General features: G+C 40.9%; 1 protein-coding gene across 1 annotated transcript in view; it reads right to left on the bottom strand.

The window, feature by feature from the left end:
• Positions 1-10,069: 10,069 nt before the first annotated feature.
• The window catches only part of ugcg (UDP-glucose ceramide glucosyltransferase), a 34,405-nt gene continuing 27,489 nt past the window's right edge, over positions 10,070-16,985 (bottom strand). Inside the window, exon 9 of the mRNA XM_066650857.1 lies at positions 10,070-16,703. Coding sequence (XP_066506954.1) covers positions 16,533-16,703 — 171 coding nt within the window. The 3' untranslated portion in view covers positions 10,070-16,532. The remainder of the gene's footprint in view (positions 16,704-16,985) is intronic.

Below are 16,985 nucleotides of genomic sequence, written 5' to 3'. Positions count from 1 at the left end.
ATATTTTGGGTATGGGGTGGGCTTTGATTCAGCAAATATGTCCACCCCCAATATTAAACTCAATCCTACGCCCTTGCTGTGAACATAATGCAAGTAGACAAACACCTTTAACACACTCTGGCCTCTTATTCGAGTACTCTAACAGAATGTGTATTTAGACTTTATTTTTTATTCTTTAATACAGACAGAAGGCCTTACATCGGCATACAAAACCTGTCAGACACAAAATTATGAGCCCTTTACTGATAAACACAGCTGCTGAAAGAAATCCCTTCCTGTGTCGGACATGTCCGGCCTATGTCCAGCACACTGCACATTCACAGCAGCAATCACATCAAGCACAAAATGGCCACGTCAAGACTCCATTATGTTTGGATCTGATATAGATTTCATGTCTGAACCTGCAAAGAAATGAAACTTAAAATTTCATTAATTACACGGCATTAAAACATGGAAATCTGTAAAGGATCTCAGCCAGTACTCCCCATGCCGGTCTGCCTGTGATAAAATTCCTAATCCTCTGCTTACAAACACAAATATAGCATTGACCGAAACATTTATGGCGGAATAGTGATGGAGTTTTTCCATGTGAAAATGATAAATGATTGTTTAATATACTTTTCCCCTGTCAACAGTTACAGCGATGTAATTAAAAGAATCAAATATATCTACACTGTGGTGGACATCAAACTAAATGGCCAATAGTTCACGTTTGGGTTTAGCAACTTTTGTATGAGAGTCACCAATGTTGCAGAATAAACAGGATGCTGAATTGGAAGGAGTTTCCAGGAGTGTCCCTTTGAACAGTGTGTTGTGTGAAATAAAAATATTAAATGTTAAATTAAATATTGGTTGATGATCCAAACAATATATGAAATATAGAGACTTTTATAATATTATAGGATTTATATGAACGTGTAATATTTATTGTGGGGGGCACAGTGGTGCAGCAGGTAGTGTCGCAGTCACACAGCTCCAGGGACCTGTGGTATGTGAGGAGTTGGTGTGTTCACCCTGTGTCTGCGTGGGTTTCCTCCGGGTGACTGTCTGCGAGGAGTGTGGTGTGTTCTCCCTGTGTCCACATGGGTTTCCTCCGGGTGCTCCGGTTACCCCCCACGGTCCAAAAACACACGTTGGTAGGTGGATTGGCGACTCTAAACTGTCCATAGGTTTGAGTGGGTGTCACCCTGTGAAGGACTAGTGCCCCCTCCAGGGTGTGTTCCCGCCTTGCGCACAGTAATTCCGGGTAGGCTCCTGACCCACTGCCACCCTGAATTGGATAAGCGGTTACAGACAATGAATGAATGAATGAATGAATGAATTTTTATTGTGAATTCTTTTGAATCAATCTGTTGTGGCACATGTCTCTAAACACTGGTTCATCAGTCACACTAGTGATTTGAACTATTAGTTACACCTAGTAGCAAGTGGAATTATTTGAAAGCTGTATTGTTTTTTTATATATATATATATATATATATATTATTGATTACACACATGTTGTATTGAAGCCAAGAAAGGTATGTTCAACCTGTCCAGACTTTAAGAGGGTTAGGATCGCTCAGAGCAACTAACTGTATCCTACATTCCACAGCTCTGTGTGACAAACCCCATTAATCATAACACCCAAAACTAACGAGTTTGTTTTGTCTATGGGACATGTATTACACCACACTGGCTTGTTGATTCTCTGGATCTTCTAGGTGTCAGTGATTAATGTGAGGACATAATGTTTGTTAATTTTATGAGTTTTGTTATATATTTTTTGTTATTGATTTATTTTTGGTTGGTGAGGGCTCCAGGGTCAGGACAGAACTACTGACATCATCATAAAACGACAGGAATAAGCAGTTACTTACTGATACAGGGACTTTGAGTAAAGCACCACTCCCACCACTTTCTGGAAGTTCAGGATATGCCATGAACTGTGGATTTGAGTGACAGCCTGACCAGTTTTCTTTCTGTTCTTACAGGCAGGAAACCGCAGCAGCTTGTTGCCAGGTGTTTTTTTTTTTATCAAAGGAATCACTGTGAGACTGAAAATATTAAGGTTACTGGTACCTCTGCGGTATGTGTTTCCTGAGATCAGTTTTACTCCTAGATAAGAACAGCAACCCATTTAATGATTTCAGAATCTGCCCATTATCTTCTATTATAAATGCATTTTAATTTTTTCCCCTGCCCATCATAACTGACTACATTCTACAAACGCAGAAGGAGACTGACAGAGCGCCGGTCCTTTCAGTCCAGGAATGTTTGGCTTCTGAAAGGTCAGATTCCAGCTGTATCTTTGCTAGTGCTATCTCTCTCTGACAGACAAATGGCTGCAACAGAGCCGTCCCTACTGACACAGCTCATCTTTTTCTCTTCATGATGACACACTCCACCCACAGCCCCACAGGACATTCTCTCTCTCTCTCTCTCTCTCTCTCTCTCTCTCTCTCTCACACACACACACAAACGCACACACACAAACGCACAAATGATGCATCAGAAATCCTCCACTTCCTTCCAGCATTTGTCACTAAAGGCATTCCACAATTTTAAGGATGTGATGTGCAGCTGCATGCTCGTGTGTGTGTGTGTGTGTGCTCAGCCACAAGATTAAAACCACTGAGGTGAAGTGAATAACACTTGTTACAGTGGCACCTGTCTGGGATGGGATATATAAAGCAGCAAGTGAACATTCAGTTCTTGATGTTGATGTGGTAGAAGCAGAACAGATGGGTGAGTATCTGAGTGACCTTCACAGAGGACACATTGTAATGGTCATAGTGTTTTGGTCAGAGCATCTCAAAATGGCAGGAGTTAGATTATGGAACGACACACCCAGATACTATTTCTCAGACAGAAACTCACTCTGTAGTCTGCAACTCAGCAGCACAGTTCACATGTCTGTTTGTGCGTTGTAGCTCGTAATCATAGCCGATCAAAGACGTAGCCTTAAGCAAAACCACAGTGACACAGACGAGCACAAAGAGCTGCATTTATTACCAGACTAGAAGACGAAAGCCATGAGACCCTAAAACTCTATTGAAATGAATCGGTATCTCGTAGAAAGAATTCAGTTGTGACTACACACTGAGTGTGAACCTAGGCAGCACAGGCAAGAAGCAGAGGTGCTTCACATGTCTTGCAGGAAGTAAGTCCTCTTCACCATTGTGTGTTTGGGTGAGTCCTAGCTGCTGGATGGAACTGGCAATGACTGCATTTGGTAGAAAACGGATAACATTTGTAGGGAAAATGCCATCTTTAGGTTTGATCCCTTAGTTAGGCTGTGTACTAACTAAGGTGAGTAGTAAATAGAGTCAAGTGCAAAAGTTTGGAGCTGGTCAAATTACATTTTTTGTTACTTTAAGTGAATGTACAGAGCCTTTACAAGATTAATTATTCATTCATTCATTCATTCATTGTCTGTAACCCATATCCAGTTCAGGGTCGCGGTGGGTTCAGAGCCTACCTGGAATCATTGGGCGCAATGCAGGAGCACACCCTGGAGGGGGCGCAAGTCCTTCACAGGGCAACACACACACACACACACACACACACACATTAACACCTACGGACACATTTGAGTCGCCAATCCACTTACAAACGTGTGTTTTTGGACTGTGGGAGGAAACCCACACAGACACAGGGAGAACACACCACACTCTTCACAGACAGCCACTGTGCCATTCAACAATTCATTGTCAGCCGCATTAACGTGTTGTCAAACTGTCTCAAGTAACTGGGTCTTTTGACTTTTCTCTGGTCCTCTGACTGAAGTTAGGAGTGGTTAGTCTAATTTTATATTTTCTTAGAAACAACAGCTGCACAAGACAAAAGTACAGCAAAATACTCGATATTGTGACCCCAGACAGAGAGAGAGGGAGCGAACGAGAGAGCGCTAATTCCTGGAGCAATACATCCCATGATGTTGGGATTGAAGATCTCAGGAGTCATGTGAACAACATCATGCCAAGCTTCTCAACTCAGACGTTCACATTGTGCAAACAGGGCATTTTTACTTCTCCTTTCCTTCAGCTCTGCTGTGCCACACTGAAGTCTGTGACATTCTAAAGTCCTGCGTGTTTAATGAGTCACAAGAAAAAAGCTGAGTTAGGGCCAACTTCTGCTATTTAGATCTTCAAATATGAAACGAATGTAAAACAAATAAGAGAAAGCTGATCATAGGCCAACTCTTAAAAGGTAGATTTAATGCCTGTAGTTTTTATGGCTAAAGCAACACACAGACAGGCCTTAACACAATAACCTCTTCATTGACCTTTATATCACCTCTAAATTGTAGTCCATCCTTTTGCTCGCCACATTGTTTGCCCCCTTTCACTGTGTTCTTTAATGGTCAGGACCCCACAGAGCATGTGTGGATCAGTCTCAGCGCTGCAGTGAAACAGATGTGGTGCTGGTGTGTTGTGTGTTGTGCTCATACACATGGATCAGACAAGGCAGTGCTGCTGGAGTTTTTAAACAATGCGCCCACTCCATTCTGTTAGGCACACCTTGTTGGTCCATCTTGTAGATGTAAAGTAAGAAGCAGTCGCTCATATATTGCCACATCGTTTAAATTACTCCATCTGTGGTCACAAGACACTGTTGACTTGATACGAAGACAGTGGCAGTGACACAGAGGTGCCTAAAGGCTCCAGCATGGGGGAAGTCCCCTCAGCTGGGGTATAATTACTTCAGAAATGTCATCTGTCTCACAGGGATTTTAGGGATTTTCTCCCCAGTGGAAAGTATTTGGGCTCAGTTAATCTAAACAACAGTGACCACAGCATGGAGGAGAAGTTGTTAAAATGTATGATCTGCTTGAGATCACTTTTGGATTTAAATTTATTTTTTATTTCGTAAGTTAGAATGAAAGTTCTTTAAGTTCTACAAAGGACTTTATATTGCCCCCAATTAGCATACTACCTACAGTTCACTGACTAGCTAGCATGAGCATTATATGCTAGCTATAGAGATTCATTCATTATCTGTAAGTGCTTATCCAGTTCAGGGTCGTGGTGGGTCCAGAGCCTACCTGGAATCATCAACTCCTCACAGACAGTCACCTGGAGGAAACCCACACAGACACAGGGAGAACACACCACACTCCTCACAGACAGTCACCCGGAGCGGGAATCGAACCCACAACCTCCAGGTCCATGGAGCTGTGTGACTGCGACACTCCCTGCCACCGTGCCGTCCTAGCTATAGAGATGAAATAATAGCTAATATAATATAATAGCTAATATTAGCTAAAATAATGCTTAAATTCTAGCCTAAATTTAAAGCAAGATGGCTATATAGAGTTACATCCAGTAAGTTTTTAATGGCCAGCAGACCTTCAACATATTGAACTGTGTGTCCATTTTGGCCCTTTATGCATATTTAATGACCCCCTTTTATCTTTGATGTGATGAGTGGCTGATTATTCATCCTTTCTCTCTCTCTCTCTCTCTCTCTCTCTCTCTCAGTAAGTTCCTGAATGTGGAGCTGCTTTGCTAACAGCTCAGTAACACAGAGGTGTCACCGCTGCTCAGTTGCTAATTAGCTGAAATCTGACTCGCCCCTCCACAGAGGACAGACCTGAAGAACTGTGAAAATGACCAGCTTTATCCTCCGACATGTAACTGAATCCACTGACTGCATCACACAGATCCTTTTTCTGCTGACTCAGACTGAGAGAACAATAAGTGGATGCTGTAGGCGGTAACATTGTTGCCCTCCTCTCCTTAAGTTGGGCTTTAGTTTCATTACATACTTCAGTTCGAAACAGTCGGTCACTCTTGATAGGAGTTTCTGCCAGGGGGTGTAAACATAGATGATAAGTTCTTATAGTTCAGAAAACATATTCACATAGAATTTTGAATTTTGTCTTAATATTTGTAATAAGCATTTGTACAGTATCTTTATATTTGTCTTCCATATGGGATGTGTGTCTGTACATGGGTGAGTTAGTTTGTAAAAGTGTGTGTGTGTGTGTGTATGCTTACTGTTTTCCTGAAACACATTAAGTAAACCTAGCAATTAGCTGTGGGGTTGAGTCAGATGTGTTTGAGCAGTAAATAAAAATGGAATGAAATCCTGTTTACAAAAATTCAGGGTGGGCATTGACATCAAAGAGGGTTTGTTATCAATATCAAGTGAAAGTTGGGTGTGGCATGAGACCCGAGAATCCAAACGACCATTTCTGTGTGGAAATAAGCCCCCTGCAGCAGTCTGAACTATTGTTAATGTATTGATAAGCATTTGACTGTTGATCTGTTTTGGCTTTAGGGGTGTGTGTGTGCGTGTGTGTGTGTGTGGTGTTTGATGGGTTCTGCCGATTCTGAGACTGTGCAGGCTTTTGTTTTCTGGTGAGAAGTGTTGTTTCTAAGAGTGTTTCTAAGATTACAGTATGGGCCAATCCCACTCTGAGCACTGTCAGTAGAGAAAGAACAGCAGCTCTACATGTAGCAAGGTTCATACTTACTCTCCTTGAGGCCGACAAGAGCCTCCCGCTCTCTGGACTCAGGCCAGGGTCCAGTAGTTACAGCCTGGAGTTGGAGAACATGGAGAAGAGTCTATGTCTAAATCATAGACTAAATATAGAATACAACTGTTTACATGTCTGTTCCTATGATGAAAGGCTCTGAACGTTCTCATAACTTCTACTGTGCTGCTTTTTTTCTTTTCTCCTTTTTTGTTTTTAGTGAATCCCTCCAGATCAAACACAGGCAAACGTGTGCTCCCTCTCAGACACAACACCAATCCACCACTCCTTTTCAAGCTGCCACTAACACAGCAAAACTGGACAGCTTAATTGCAGGAGGAGAACATTTAACTGCTCAGTTCTGTCATATCAGCAGAGAGAGGCCTGCACTGGCTAGCAATGGGAGAGATGGGGTCATCCCACTGTACCACAATGAGGTCAGATGTGCTCTCTTAGTTTCCTGGACTCAGATGGCTGAAGCATCACAAGGCATTGATCTTGTGGTCTGCCGAAGATAGAGCCAATGCTTAGACTGCTGCAACACATAGGAAAACATGCATTTTAAAGCTATTGGTTTAAAAGGATCCCATATAAAACTCAGAAAACATGTAGGTTCCCTGGTAAACCAGATTATTACTTTTTTATTTTACATCAAACCACTCTGAATGTCTTTATATACGTAGACAAACACCGTGGACTTCCCCTTTAAGTCAGGGGAGCAGGACTGGTTTAATCAGTACAGTGAGGTTAGTCTGTATTAATTTTAAGACACTTAGAGATGTAATTAAAAAAGCATACAGACCTAGTGTACCTGCTGACAGGAATTTCAGTGTTTTATGACCGACTGTGCTGCAGTGCAGCAGTAGACGAGACCCGGATGAGTAACACATTTACTGCTTAAGTGCTTTAGAATAACTTACTGAGTCAGCCATTACAAAGACTGCGATATTTAATTTCTAATTACATGCAGCTAAAGGCCTAGAGGAAGCTAACATGCCCTGAATGTGCATTTCCACCACTGACTGTTGACCGTTGTGTGTGTGTGTGTGTGTTTGTGCTTAAGTATATGTTGGTTATTGTCTTTTTTGCTTGGTTAGTGCTGGCTGGTGTTTTTGCTTGGTCTGTGTGTGTGTGCTGGTGAATGTTACAGAGGTTCATTGGCCTTGAACAGCACTCACCAGATAAACTTAGAACCATGGAGCAAGGTCTGAAAGCGTGTCTTTATATTAAGATTTATTTATATCACTCCCTTTATCTCTAGCGCAGAGGAAGTGCTGTTACTGAGAGAGTGATGCTGAACAGGCTTTTAAACAAAGCTCCAGTCACACCAAGGCTTCATATGATTGATACAAGCACAAAGACCAAGCGTCAAGGACTAAATAATAATGTGCTAACCGAAACGGTACAGTTTTGTTGGAGGATAATTGCAGGGGATGTGTATAAACCTCGGTCACATTTTCGGCACCTTATGTTAAAGGTTAAGCACCACTTAATGGACCTCCATGAATATTTCACATTATTGTAGTTACTGACAGATATAAGTATGAATTAAAATGAAAATAGCAGCTTAATTTGCTTTAAAACTGACAATTTTATTAAACTGGCGGAAAAACCCGAGCTCGCTACGGAAATTCTTGAACGCAACCGTGACGTCACTGGTGGACAACAGCTGAACAACGCCGCGGTAAAACACCGTTATGACTGACTGTTATGACAGTATCTAGCTAAATAACCAACATTATTCATGACAATAGCCTAGCAATAAGCTAAACTCAAATGTAGAGGCACCGTTATTCTTGTAAATGTGATCGAAGTCGAACTCGAATTCATCCGACACTATAAACCTCCGTAATGCAGCTACGTAGCCGAGTATAATCTGAGCCACCGAGTTTAGCGAGTCAAGCTAACGTTAACTAACACCAACTAAAACAGGCGAAGTGAGTGTCCTTACCCTGTTTACCTCCATGTTACAGAGGCTCTTGAACACCTTTCGTTGGTGTCCTTACATGCCCATATTGTTGGAAAAGCGCCAGTGAAATGAGCTACAGATAACGGAGTGAGCGGACGGTCCTTTCCAAAGTGCCCGTTTAAAGTTGACAAATTTAGTCCATTTTCTGGATATTTTGGGATCTTTGGGTCATTTGTGCACAGATGTCCCACTGTACATTGAATGATTGCAGCCAAAAACAACACAACTTTTCATCATTTTGCATTAAATTGGTCTTTTAAACCTTATTCCTTCAATTAGTAAGAAATAACATGTTTTCTGACTATCAATAAACACAAGTTAGGAACTCAAACTCCACTGTTTTTATTTGTTTGACACTTTCATATCGCTGGTGCTGGTGCTATAAAATAGGTGTAGGTTTTGAGCTGAAGTTAAAGTTAGTGTCGTGTTTAGTGTTAGGGTCTAAAATAGTAGAATCGTTCACACTCAACCCGCTTCAGTTGGTATTAACATATTTTAGTGTGATCTTAGTTAAGCTTCATCAGTGGAATTTAAAAGTAAGAAAATTTTAAAAAATTACTTAAATAACATCTGCTTGTAGTTAATGTGGTATAAACATTAGAAACCAGATCAGCTCTTCCACTTCAAGAGGTTTGTTAAACATTTTCTGATAAGATGAACAATTTCAGATTATTTATTAACTAAAGTGTATAAACTATTACACACCACATGTAAATGTTAGTAAAGATCTAGAATTAATCCAGTAGAGAGAGAAACATTTTGCCTCTAACAAGAAAGAGAATGAAAGCTTCAGATTACAGCAGCACATAAGACAAATCTTACTTGTGTGAGAGAAGCCTTGTAGACTTAGTAGAATAAGAGTCATGCACTTCAGAAGGGTCATGTGAGCAGAATGTGAGGGGCTTAGTGGGTGTGTGGAGGGGGTACACATGGCACATGACTCGCCCAAAGTGAATTGAACACATTGCATTTAGGGAACACGGCATAAAAAACTTTCAGTATGGATCAGCCAACACAGCGTTAAAATGTTCAGAGCCTCTAACACTCTCACGAGTGACTAACCACACAGACGTCAGCTGCCTTCCCAGTACTTTCTCACATACACCTCAGCTGGTAAATATGGGTTAGGTCTAAGTCAATCAGCTTCAACAGGAAAGAGCAAGTCAAAGGGAAACTATCTGAAAAAAAAAATGGGTTCAGAAACGGGTGTTTCAGAAAATACACAAAATATAGAGAAATGTGGGGGTGCACAGGTTCAGCTGGGTCTGACCCTCACCTTGGGTCATTGTGAGGAGTGTGGTGTGTTCTCTCTGTGTCTGCGTGGATTTCCTCCGGGTGACTGTCTGTGAGGAGTGTGGTGGGTTCTCCTCGTGTTTGCGTGGGTTTCCTCCGGGTGGTTGTCTGTGAGGAGTGTGGTGTGTTCTCCCCGTGTCTGCGTGGGTTTCCTCCGGGTGACTGTCTGTGAGGAGTGTGGTGTGTTCTCCCTGTGTCTGCATGGTTTTCCTCCAAGTCTCTTCCCATAGTCTAAATACATGTTTGTAGGTGGACTGTCCGTGAAATATTTTCACTGTGAGTGACAGAGTGAGTGTTTTAAATTGTCCACAGATGTTGTGAGTGACTGAGTGAGTGTGTAAATGTCTGGAGTGGCTGGTTGAGTTGAGTTTGTCAAATTGTCCACAAATGTATGTGTGTTACGCCCTGTAATGGACTCTCACCCTGTCTGGAGTGGCGCCAGTCCATAACAAGGCATTCTGGGTAGGCTACAGAGCCACCACAACCAACTGTAATTACAGGAAGAGGGAGATTTTAGTTCTCAGAACAACCAATGGAAGCTGTAATAAAGACAAAAGATGACCACGAGAGAAATATCATCATTTATTTCCTAGAATGTTTGTTCTCAATGCTGAAAAACGATTCATATTTACATTTATGGCATTTGACAGACACTCTTATGCCGCTTTAATCAAATTAAAGGGGTCAACTAATGCATCATTGGGAATGTTATCAAAGGACTCTTAGTGGGGTGATAAAATTAATCAGCTCTTTTCTACTCCATGCATTAGCGGAAAAGGAACATTCCATGGTCACTACCGACCAGACATTGTTAGTGACTCTGTAACTGTTCAAGTATCAAACACCGCAGTGCTGTTTCTTTTTCGTTTAAAAAAAAAAAATGTACTGTTTTTCTGCTGTAAACGAAGTGTGTTTCATCTGGCTCTGAAAGGGTTAAGGCAGGAGTGCAGCGGTGCAGTTAGGTGAGAGGCTGTTGTCACTTTGGCTGGATTAGCCTGAGCATGTGAGCAGAGGCCTACAGGGGAAAAGAGCACAGGGGCAGCATACGTAACCTGGACCAAATCTCACGCCCCACTTCCCTAACATACATTCTACTTCGCGCCAACTCCTGACCCGCCCCCACCCCCCAAAAAGCATACACAGAGCATCAGGAGGAAAATAACTGTAGATGTTAAAGGCTTATTTAATAGAAAAACGACATTCCCTTCAATACAGAACACCAGTCACAGAACAGTTAGGGACACTAGGCTGGAAAACACAGCCATTTTGAATTAATGCCCATTGTGAGGTCACAAGCCAATGTTATAAGGGGTGGTGTTACTGCAGAGATATTGTTTACATTTACCATTCTTAATAAACCAAGATCAGCCTCAAAGCATATTCTATATTAACACTTTCTTAGAACCCGCAACTAATTAAAGTACTTATAAATGTTGATTGTCTGGTTCAACAATGAAGACAAATATCTAGGTTTCTTCTGATTTAATTGATGCTACACCTTTTCATTGAAATACACAGGCTTCATAAAGTACACTTTGGCCTCCTAAATAACTTTGAGCATGTACACTTCATTTTAGACAACATTCTTTTAAAAAACGATGTTTCTTGCTCTTGTGCCTCCAGTGTACGGGGGACTACAGACTCAGTAAACGGCGAGTGTGTTCAGTAAACTATAGAATTATGGCCATAAACTATGTTAATGCTGGCTGCTGGGTTTCCTGTTGTCGTCATACGAGTGAAACTATCTTCTGGCCATGGCTCGTTGGTTTCTGCGGTGTGTGTGTGTGTGTGTAGACGTACTTCAACCTGAGCAAAATACATCAGATTTGCAGGGCGCCTTTGTGATACGATGCTGGCCAAACTACACAGTGCAAATACAGAGCAAACAAAAGACAGTCCAGTGGAACCACACACAAAAGATGTAATCAGCTCCAGCAGCACAGTGAGGAAGGACAGTACAGGAAATAACATAATATAAAGAGTCTTTAAAGTTTGGTTGAATAAAGCTTTAATATCTCTGTAATGACACAGTTCCCTGCTGTGGCTTACAAGTTCATCTTCTGAACACAGTACAGAACAATCGACATATCTACAAAAAGGACAGGTTTTCAAAAAAAACAGAAGTTCGTCCAGCCATGTTTCTACACTGCGGAGAGATAAAAGAACTACAAAATATCAGGGAACAAAAAAAAATGTCCAGCTCCAGAATAAATTATGTTGAATTCAAGCATTGTGTTGAACCTTTATCAACCAAAGTTCATAAATATCTGTACATATTATTATTTACTTAAAAAAAGCATGTATTCCTTTCATCTTTGCACATATAAAGTAGTGGATCATGACTAGATCTTTTCTTTCCTGCTCAACTCTAGCAGTTGGTGGTGTTATAACAGGCTCCAGCAGGTCTTTCGGCGAATTCGGAGAGACGTTCGAGTTAAACATATGAATGACTCTTAAACCCTCCTGCTTTCTCTTTCCTGGACCAGCTTAAAAAAAACTGCTTCCTGAGAAAGAGGAAGAGATTGTTGGGTTGGGGCCATAAACATATATTCAAGTCAAGTCTCAGTTCACAGACTCTTTCTATAATGTGTAGCATTAGCCCCCGAAAACCCCTCTCGACTCACTTTTCTGAGACTGGTGTCTTTGGAAAAACAAACAAACAAATAAATTAAAAGATGCTGTTAAGTGCCTAAACTGAAGATGCAGTTTTAAATGTTTGTGTTAAACTAAATATATAAATGTCCTACATTGATGTAGTCAGTGGAGATGATCCAAACCGGGACTCTAGTTTTGAACTGGAGCTCTGGTGCTAATGCAGCTAATAAACACTAAAGCTAATGGCTCAATTTGTGTCAGAAAATACACCTCGGAAACTTTATCATGGTCTTCATTAAGGTTGTGCACACTAACTGATTTTCTTAGATCAGTATTGTTTCACCATTTTAACCATTTTAAGGCCCAGTCGATGCTTGAGCTGGTTCGGAAAGCTATTGAGAAGTATGAATTTGAATAATATCTACTCTGTTTGCAGCTTTAGACCCACAGCTCCAGCTCTAAACTAAAGAAGACATTTCACCCATTGTCAATGGAAGCTGTCTAAATTGCGTCATTGTTTTTATCATCGCAGATAATGGTCTACTCATGCAGCTCTGAGAATGTTGTCTATGGAAAGTATTTTCTTGTTCCATGCACTGGTTTCTCAACCTTCTATTTTTTAACAAAGGCCGAGAGATGCCTGCTGCATTAAAGCCCACACCACCAACCCTCTAAGAAAGCACAAACCTTCTAACACACACTCACACACACATACATGCACTCGTACACACATTCTCACACACAAAGGTAATAAAATGCAGGAGGGGGGGTAAAAAAAAAAAAAGTCCAGTTCCCCACATTACACTACAATAATACAATCATCTTAAATAGCAATATGAAAAAAGCCTGTTGACAGAACACAAAATTGCTCAGAAGACGTACAATTCAAAGACATTCAGTCCTCTTTCTCTCTCTGTGAAGAAAAAATAAAAAAATAAAATAAAAAGTACAGTGCGTTTTAGACTTGCTGTCAAGTGAGGTGGAAATAAACCTAGCTGCTTTCTTTTTCAATCAAACAATCTAAAAAAGAAAGGCAAGGATCAGCGGATTTGCGTAAGACGGAGCGTCGAATGTCCACCTCCAAATTCTTTTACCTACTGCTGTATCTACTGTGGCATAATCAGACTCACTGCACATGAAAAAAAAACAAAAACGAATGCTATAACACTTATTTACATGCAATAGTACGTTTAGTACTATGTCGCTAGGTATAATGCAAGGTATAATGATTTGAAATGGTTAAAAAAAATTGAATGTTCACTATTACAGATATGACTGAATTAACCAGTTTCACAGACTGTGTAAAGCGAGATTTCTGACTTTATTGCTGAATGATCTGCAGATATTCACACTCTCTTTCAAGGCAAAAATCGGACAGCGGTTCAAAGGTCAGACTGTAGTTTCCCAGCCATGGGTTAAACCTAATCTTGGACCAAAAGTTAAACGGTGGATGTTTAAAACGCGGGTTTCCTGTACGCTGTTACGCTTGGCCAAATGACAGCTACATCAAACTGTAATGCTGAATTTCAAGTAGCCCTTTTTTGGGTTTTACGTCCAAGTAGTAGATTTAGACAGTCCTCCAGACGAGATCAAGGCATAACTTCAAAGAATGTCCTACGAGGATTCACAGTTGGCACTGCAGTTAGGTCCAAAACGTAATCCGTATGTTGAAAATGTAAATCTAGACTGATTTACGGTGAAGCATAACTGCTATAAGCATTCTGACCATTCTTTGGAGTGTGGAAGGATTGTGGTATTCACATACAACAAATGTAAAAAGATGTTGTCCACAAATAAAGATTATCGAAGTGCATTTCTGTTGCAATATCATCCAATTTGTCAGTATTGTACGACCCTAAAAGCAAGCCTTTCTGTATTCTTTCTGGAACGTTCCTTTACCACAGGCCTGTAGTCCACAAAGCACAGGCTTGTGTTTCCACCTGATTCAACTCTGAAATTGCTTGATCATTATCTAATGAGTGCAGAAAAACACCAATCTGTGCCGTGCAGAGCAAAGCTGGGCTGGAAACATCAATTTAGATGTTTCCCCACCCCCACTGTTTTTGTTTGTTCTGCTAACAGAGAGTTTAAAATGTACTAAAGTAAAAATCAACTCCATAAATAATAATAATACTGTCCGTGAGGGAAGCGAAAGCATGAATCCTGGGTGAAAGGGAAGTATGAGCAGAATGTGGCCAGGGAGGTTTTTTTTAAAAAGAAAACCCTGTTGTTTCCCTGACAATCCTAATGATGAAGTATGAAACCAGTGCTGCGCAGAGAGCTGTTCACTAAGCTCTATCTGAACAAAAAAATGCAAAGAAAGAATGCAGCTTTACAACTCCAAACACCGAGCAGTTTGGTTGTTTACAACACTGGGAGCGGTTTCAATGTGTGATGGCTGCTTGAAATGTGTCAAGGACATTTTTGTAAATAAAACAACTTGCGGTTTTATTTAAAAAGAAAAAAACAATCCAAGATGAAACAAATGGCACAAACGGCACTGGAATAAATGGAATTGAAATGCTACAGGGAAAAAAAAGAGCATTATTTTAAAATGGGTGTGCATTTTAGGCCATCGATGCGTACACTTCCATGAAGTAAACATCAAACGTCTCGGGAAATACTGACATTGCTTCTACTGGGTGGAGGGAAGCAGCATGGAGGGGAGAAAAACGGACCACGTGTAAGGAATGTGTGTCCTTAATGCATTGGCACACGAAGAGCAAAGCCTTTAGAGAGGGTCCACTCTCTATTCTGGCAGGGCATGGACTACTGTTTTTATTTTTCTGCTGTCAGTCGACTTGTCCACTGCAGCAAGGATAGAGGATCTGAAACACAGCATGGCGTCTTGTATAAAGCAGGTGCATTAGATGCTAAACAAACGTGGGGTTTGGTATTTCACTGTTGTCTGCTAAACGCTGAAATGCATCTGAGAGGTTATATATCCTGGGTCTGCCTAAGTTCCGAGTTCGTTCAATACGATCGGGAACTTCTGCAAACACAGCAAGTTATTCTAGTAACACTTTACTGTAGGGCAGTGTTCACAAGGCTACATGACTGAAATAAACCTGCATAAATATGTAGACGTCTTCTGTCAAAGATTCCTTTTCCAGGTTTCTAGAAACCTCTTTCAGCCAACATCAATACTTCTGTGACATTGGTTTATATTGTAAAAACAGCTAGCTTTGTAGCTAAGTCCACAAGGCTGACGTATTATAAGCATTTTGACTGGGACATACACTGAAGTACAAAGAAAATCATGTCAAAGTGACATCAAAGTTAGGAAATGTAACTTTTTTTGTTTGACAAATGACCTCATAGTGCTTACGTAGGTCAAGTGTGTACAGACGTTTTATGTCGGTCTGTCAGTTGTCAATGTAGCCTTAAGAAAAGTGCACTGAAGTTGTGTTGTCATTATTTCTCTACCAACACACGGTTGCTTGGAGGACATTTAAATTCGTACCCTGTCACTGAGGCATGAATGTCCTGCCCTGCACTTTTTAGCATTTTCCCACTAATAATAACAATAAAATCGCCATACTCCATTCAATCTAATCAGTTAATAAACGGGTGTATCAGAGCAATGAAAACACTACCATCTCCAGGGCAGGTCGTTCACCGTTAAAATCCCACTGTTCTAGCCTGAACAAAGGGACTGCTCTGGCCAGTGAACGTAGACCTGGAAATGTCCCACGGTTTTTAAAACACGTCAAACATAGACTTCAGTTAAGAGCAACGCTGCATTAAGTGGGAATCAAACCAGTAGATCGCTGGATTAAAATGCCTCCCTGAATGTATCCTTCAGCAGTTCCTTAAGATATTTTTGTGGCAAGCTATGATTATCAATTGATAAAAATCATACTCAACAAAATCAAAGACATGGTTCAAGCAACTTGGCCCTGCTTCCTGCCACATACCTGGGCATTGTCCTATGTCATTACCCCTCCTGTTCCTCCACTCATCTGTCACAATTGGCTCATTTTGGAACTCAAGGTCCCTGACTGGTCCTAAAGACCATAGCGAGGCCGGTGAAAGCACCAAGAACATAAATACTCAATACATGCTCTCCAACTCGCCACAGGTTTTAAAAATTAAATTAAAAATCTCTTAAAATAACAACAAAAGATTGTTGCAGTTTTCTGCTTGTTCTTTTGTCCAAAGTCTGTACCTAGGCTCCAGGTGCATTTTTTTTTCTTATACTTTTTTCTGCAACTTTTAAACGTCCAATATTTCCTCTGCTGTGCCACCGCAGCGCAGTCTGTAGCGACCTGTTCTCCAACTGATCGTGGGGTCCCAAAGAGCAGATAGGAAAATTTGGATGGTCATGGACTCCCTGATGAACCAGGCCACTGCATAATCCAGCTTAGAAAAGGATGGAGGTCCACCCTGTGCAAAGAGATAATGGACAGAAAAACCGATAAAAAAATCTGAGATGAGGCATACACGAGAAAATGTAGTTCATATCTTGAATCGAGGGTAGAGTCTAAGCCCTGGCAAAAACCCAGCAGTGCAGCTAGACTTTGTTTAAACATACCTTCTTCCATTCATGAGCTAATGAGTAAGCTCTTTAAAGGCTAAGCACCAGCACTATGAAAGTGTCAAACCAATAAATTTGAGTTCCTAACTTGTGTTTATTGATAGTCAGAAAACATGTTATTTCTTACTAAT

Source organism: Hoplias malabaricus, chromosome 18 (assembly GCF_029633855.1).
Source record: "Hoplias malabaricus isolate fHopMal1 chromosome 18, fHopMal1.hap1, whole genome shotgun sequence".
In the NCBI taxonomy this organism is placed as follows: Eukaryota; Metazoa; Chordata; class Actinopteri; order Characiformes; family Erythrinidae; genus Hoplias; species Hoplias malabaricus.
The sequence above is the reverse complement of the archived record's forward strand: the minus strand, read 5'-3'. Positions and strand labels throughout refer to the sequence as shown.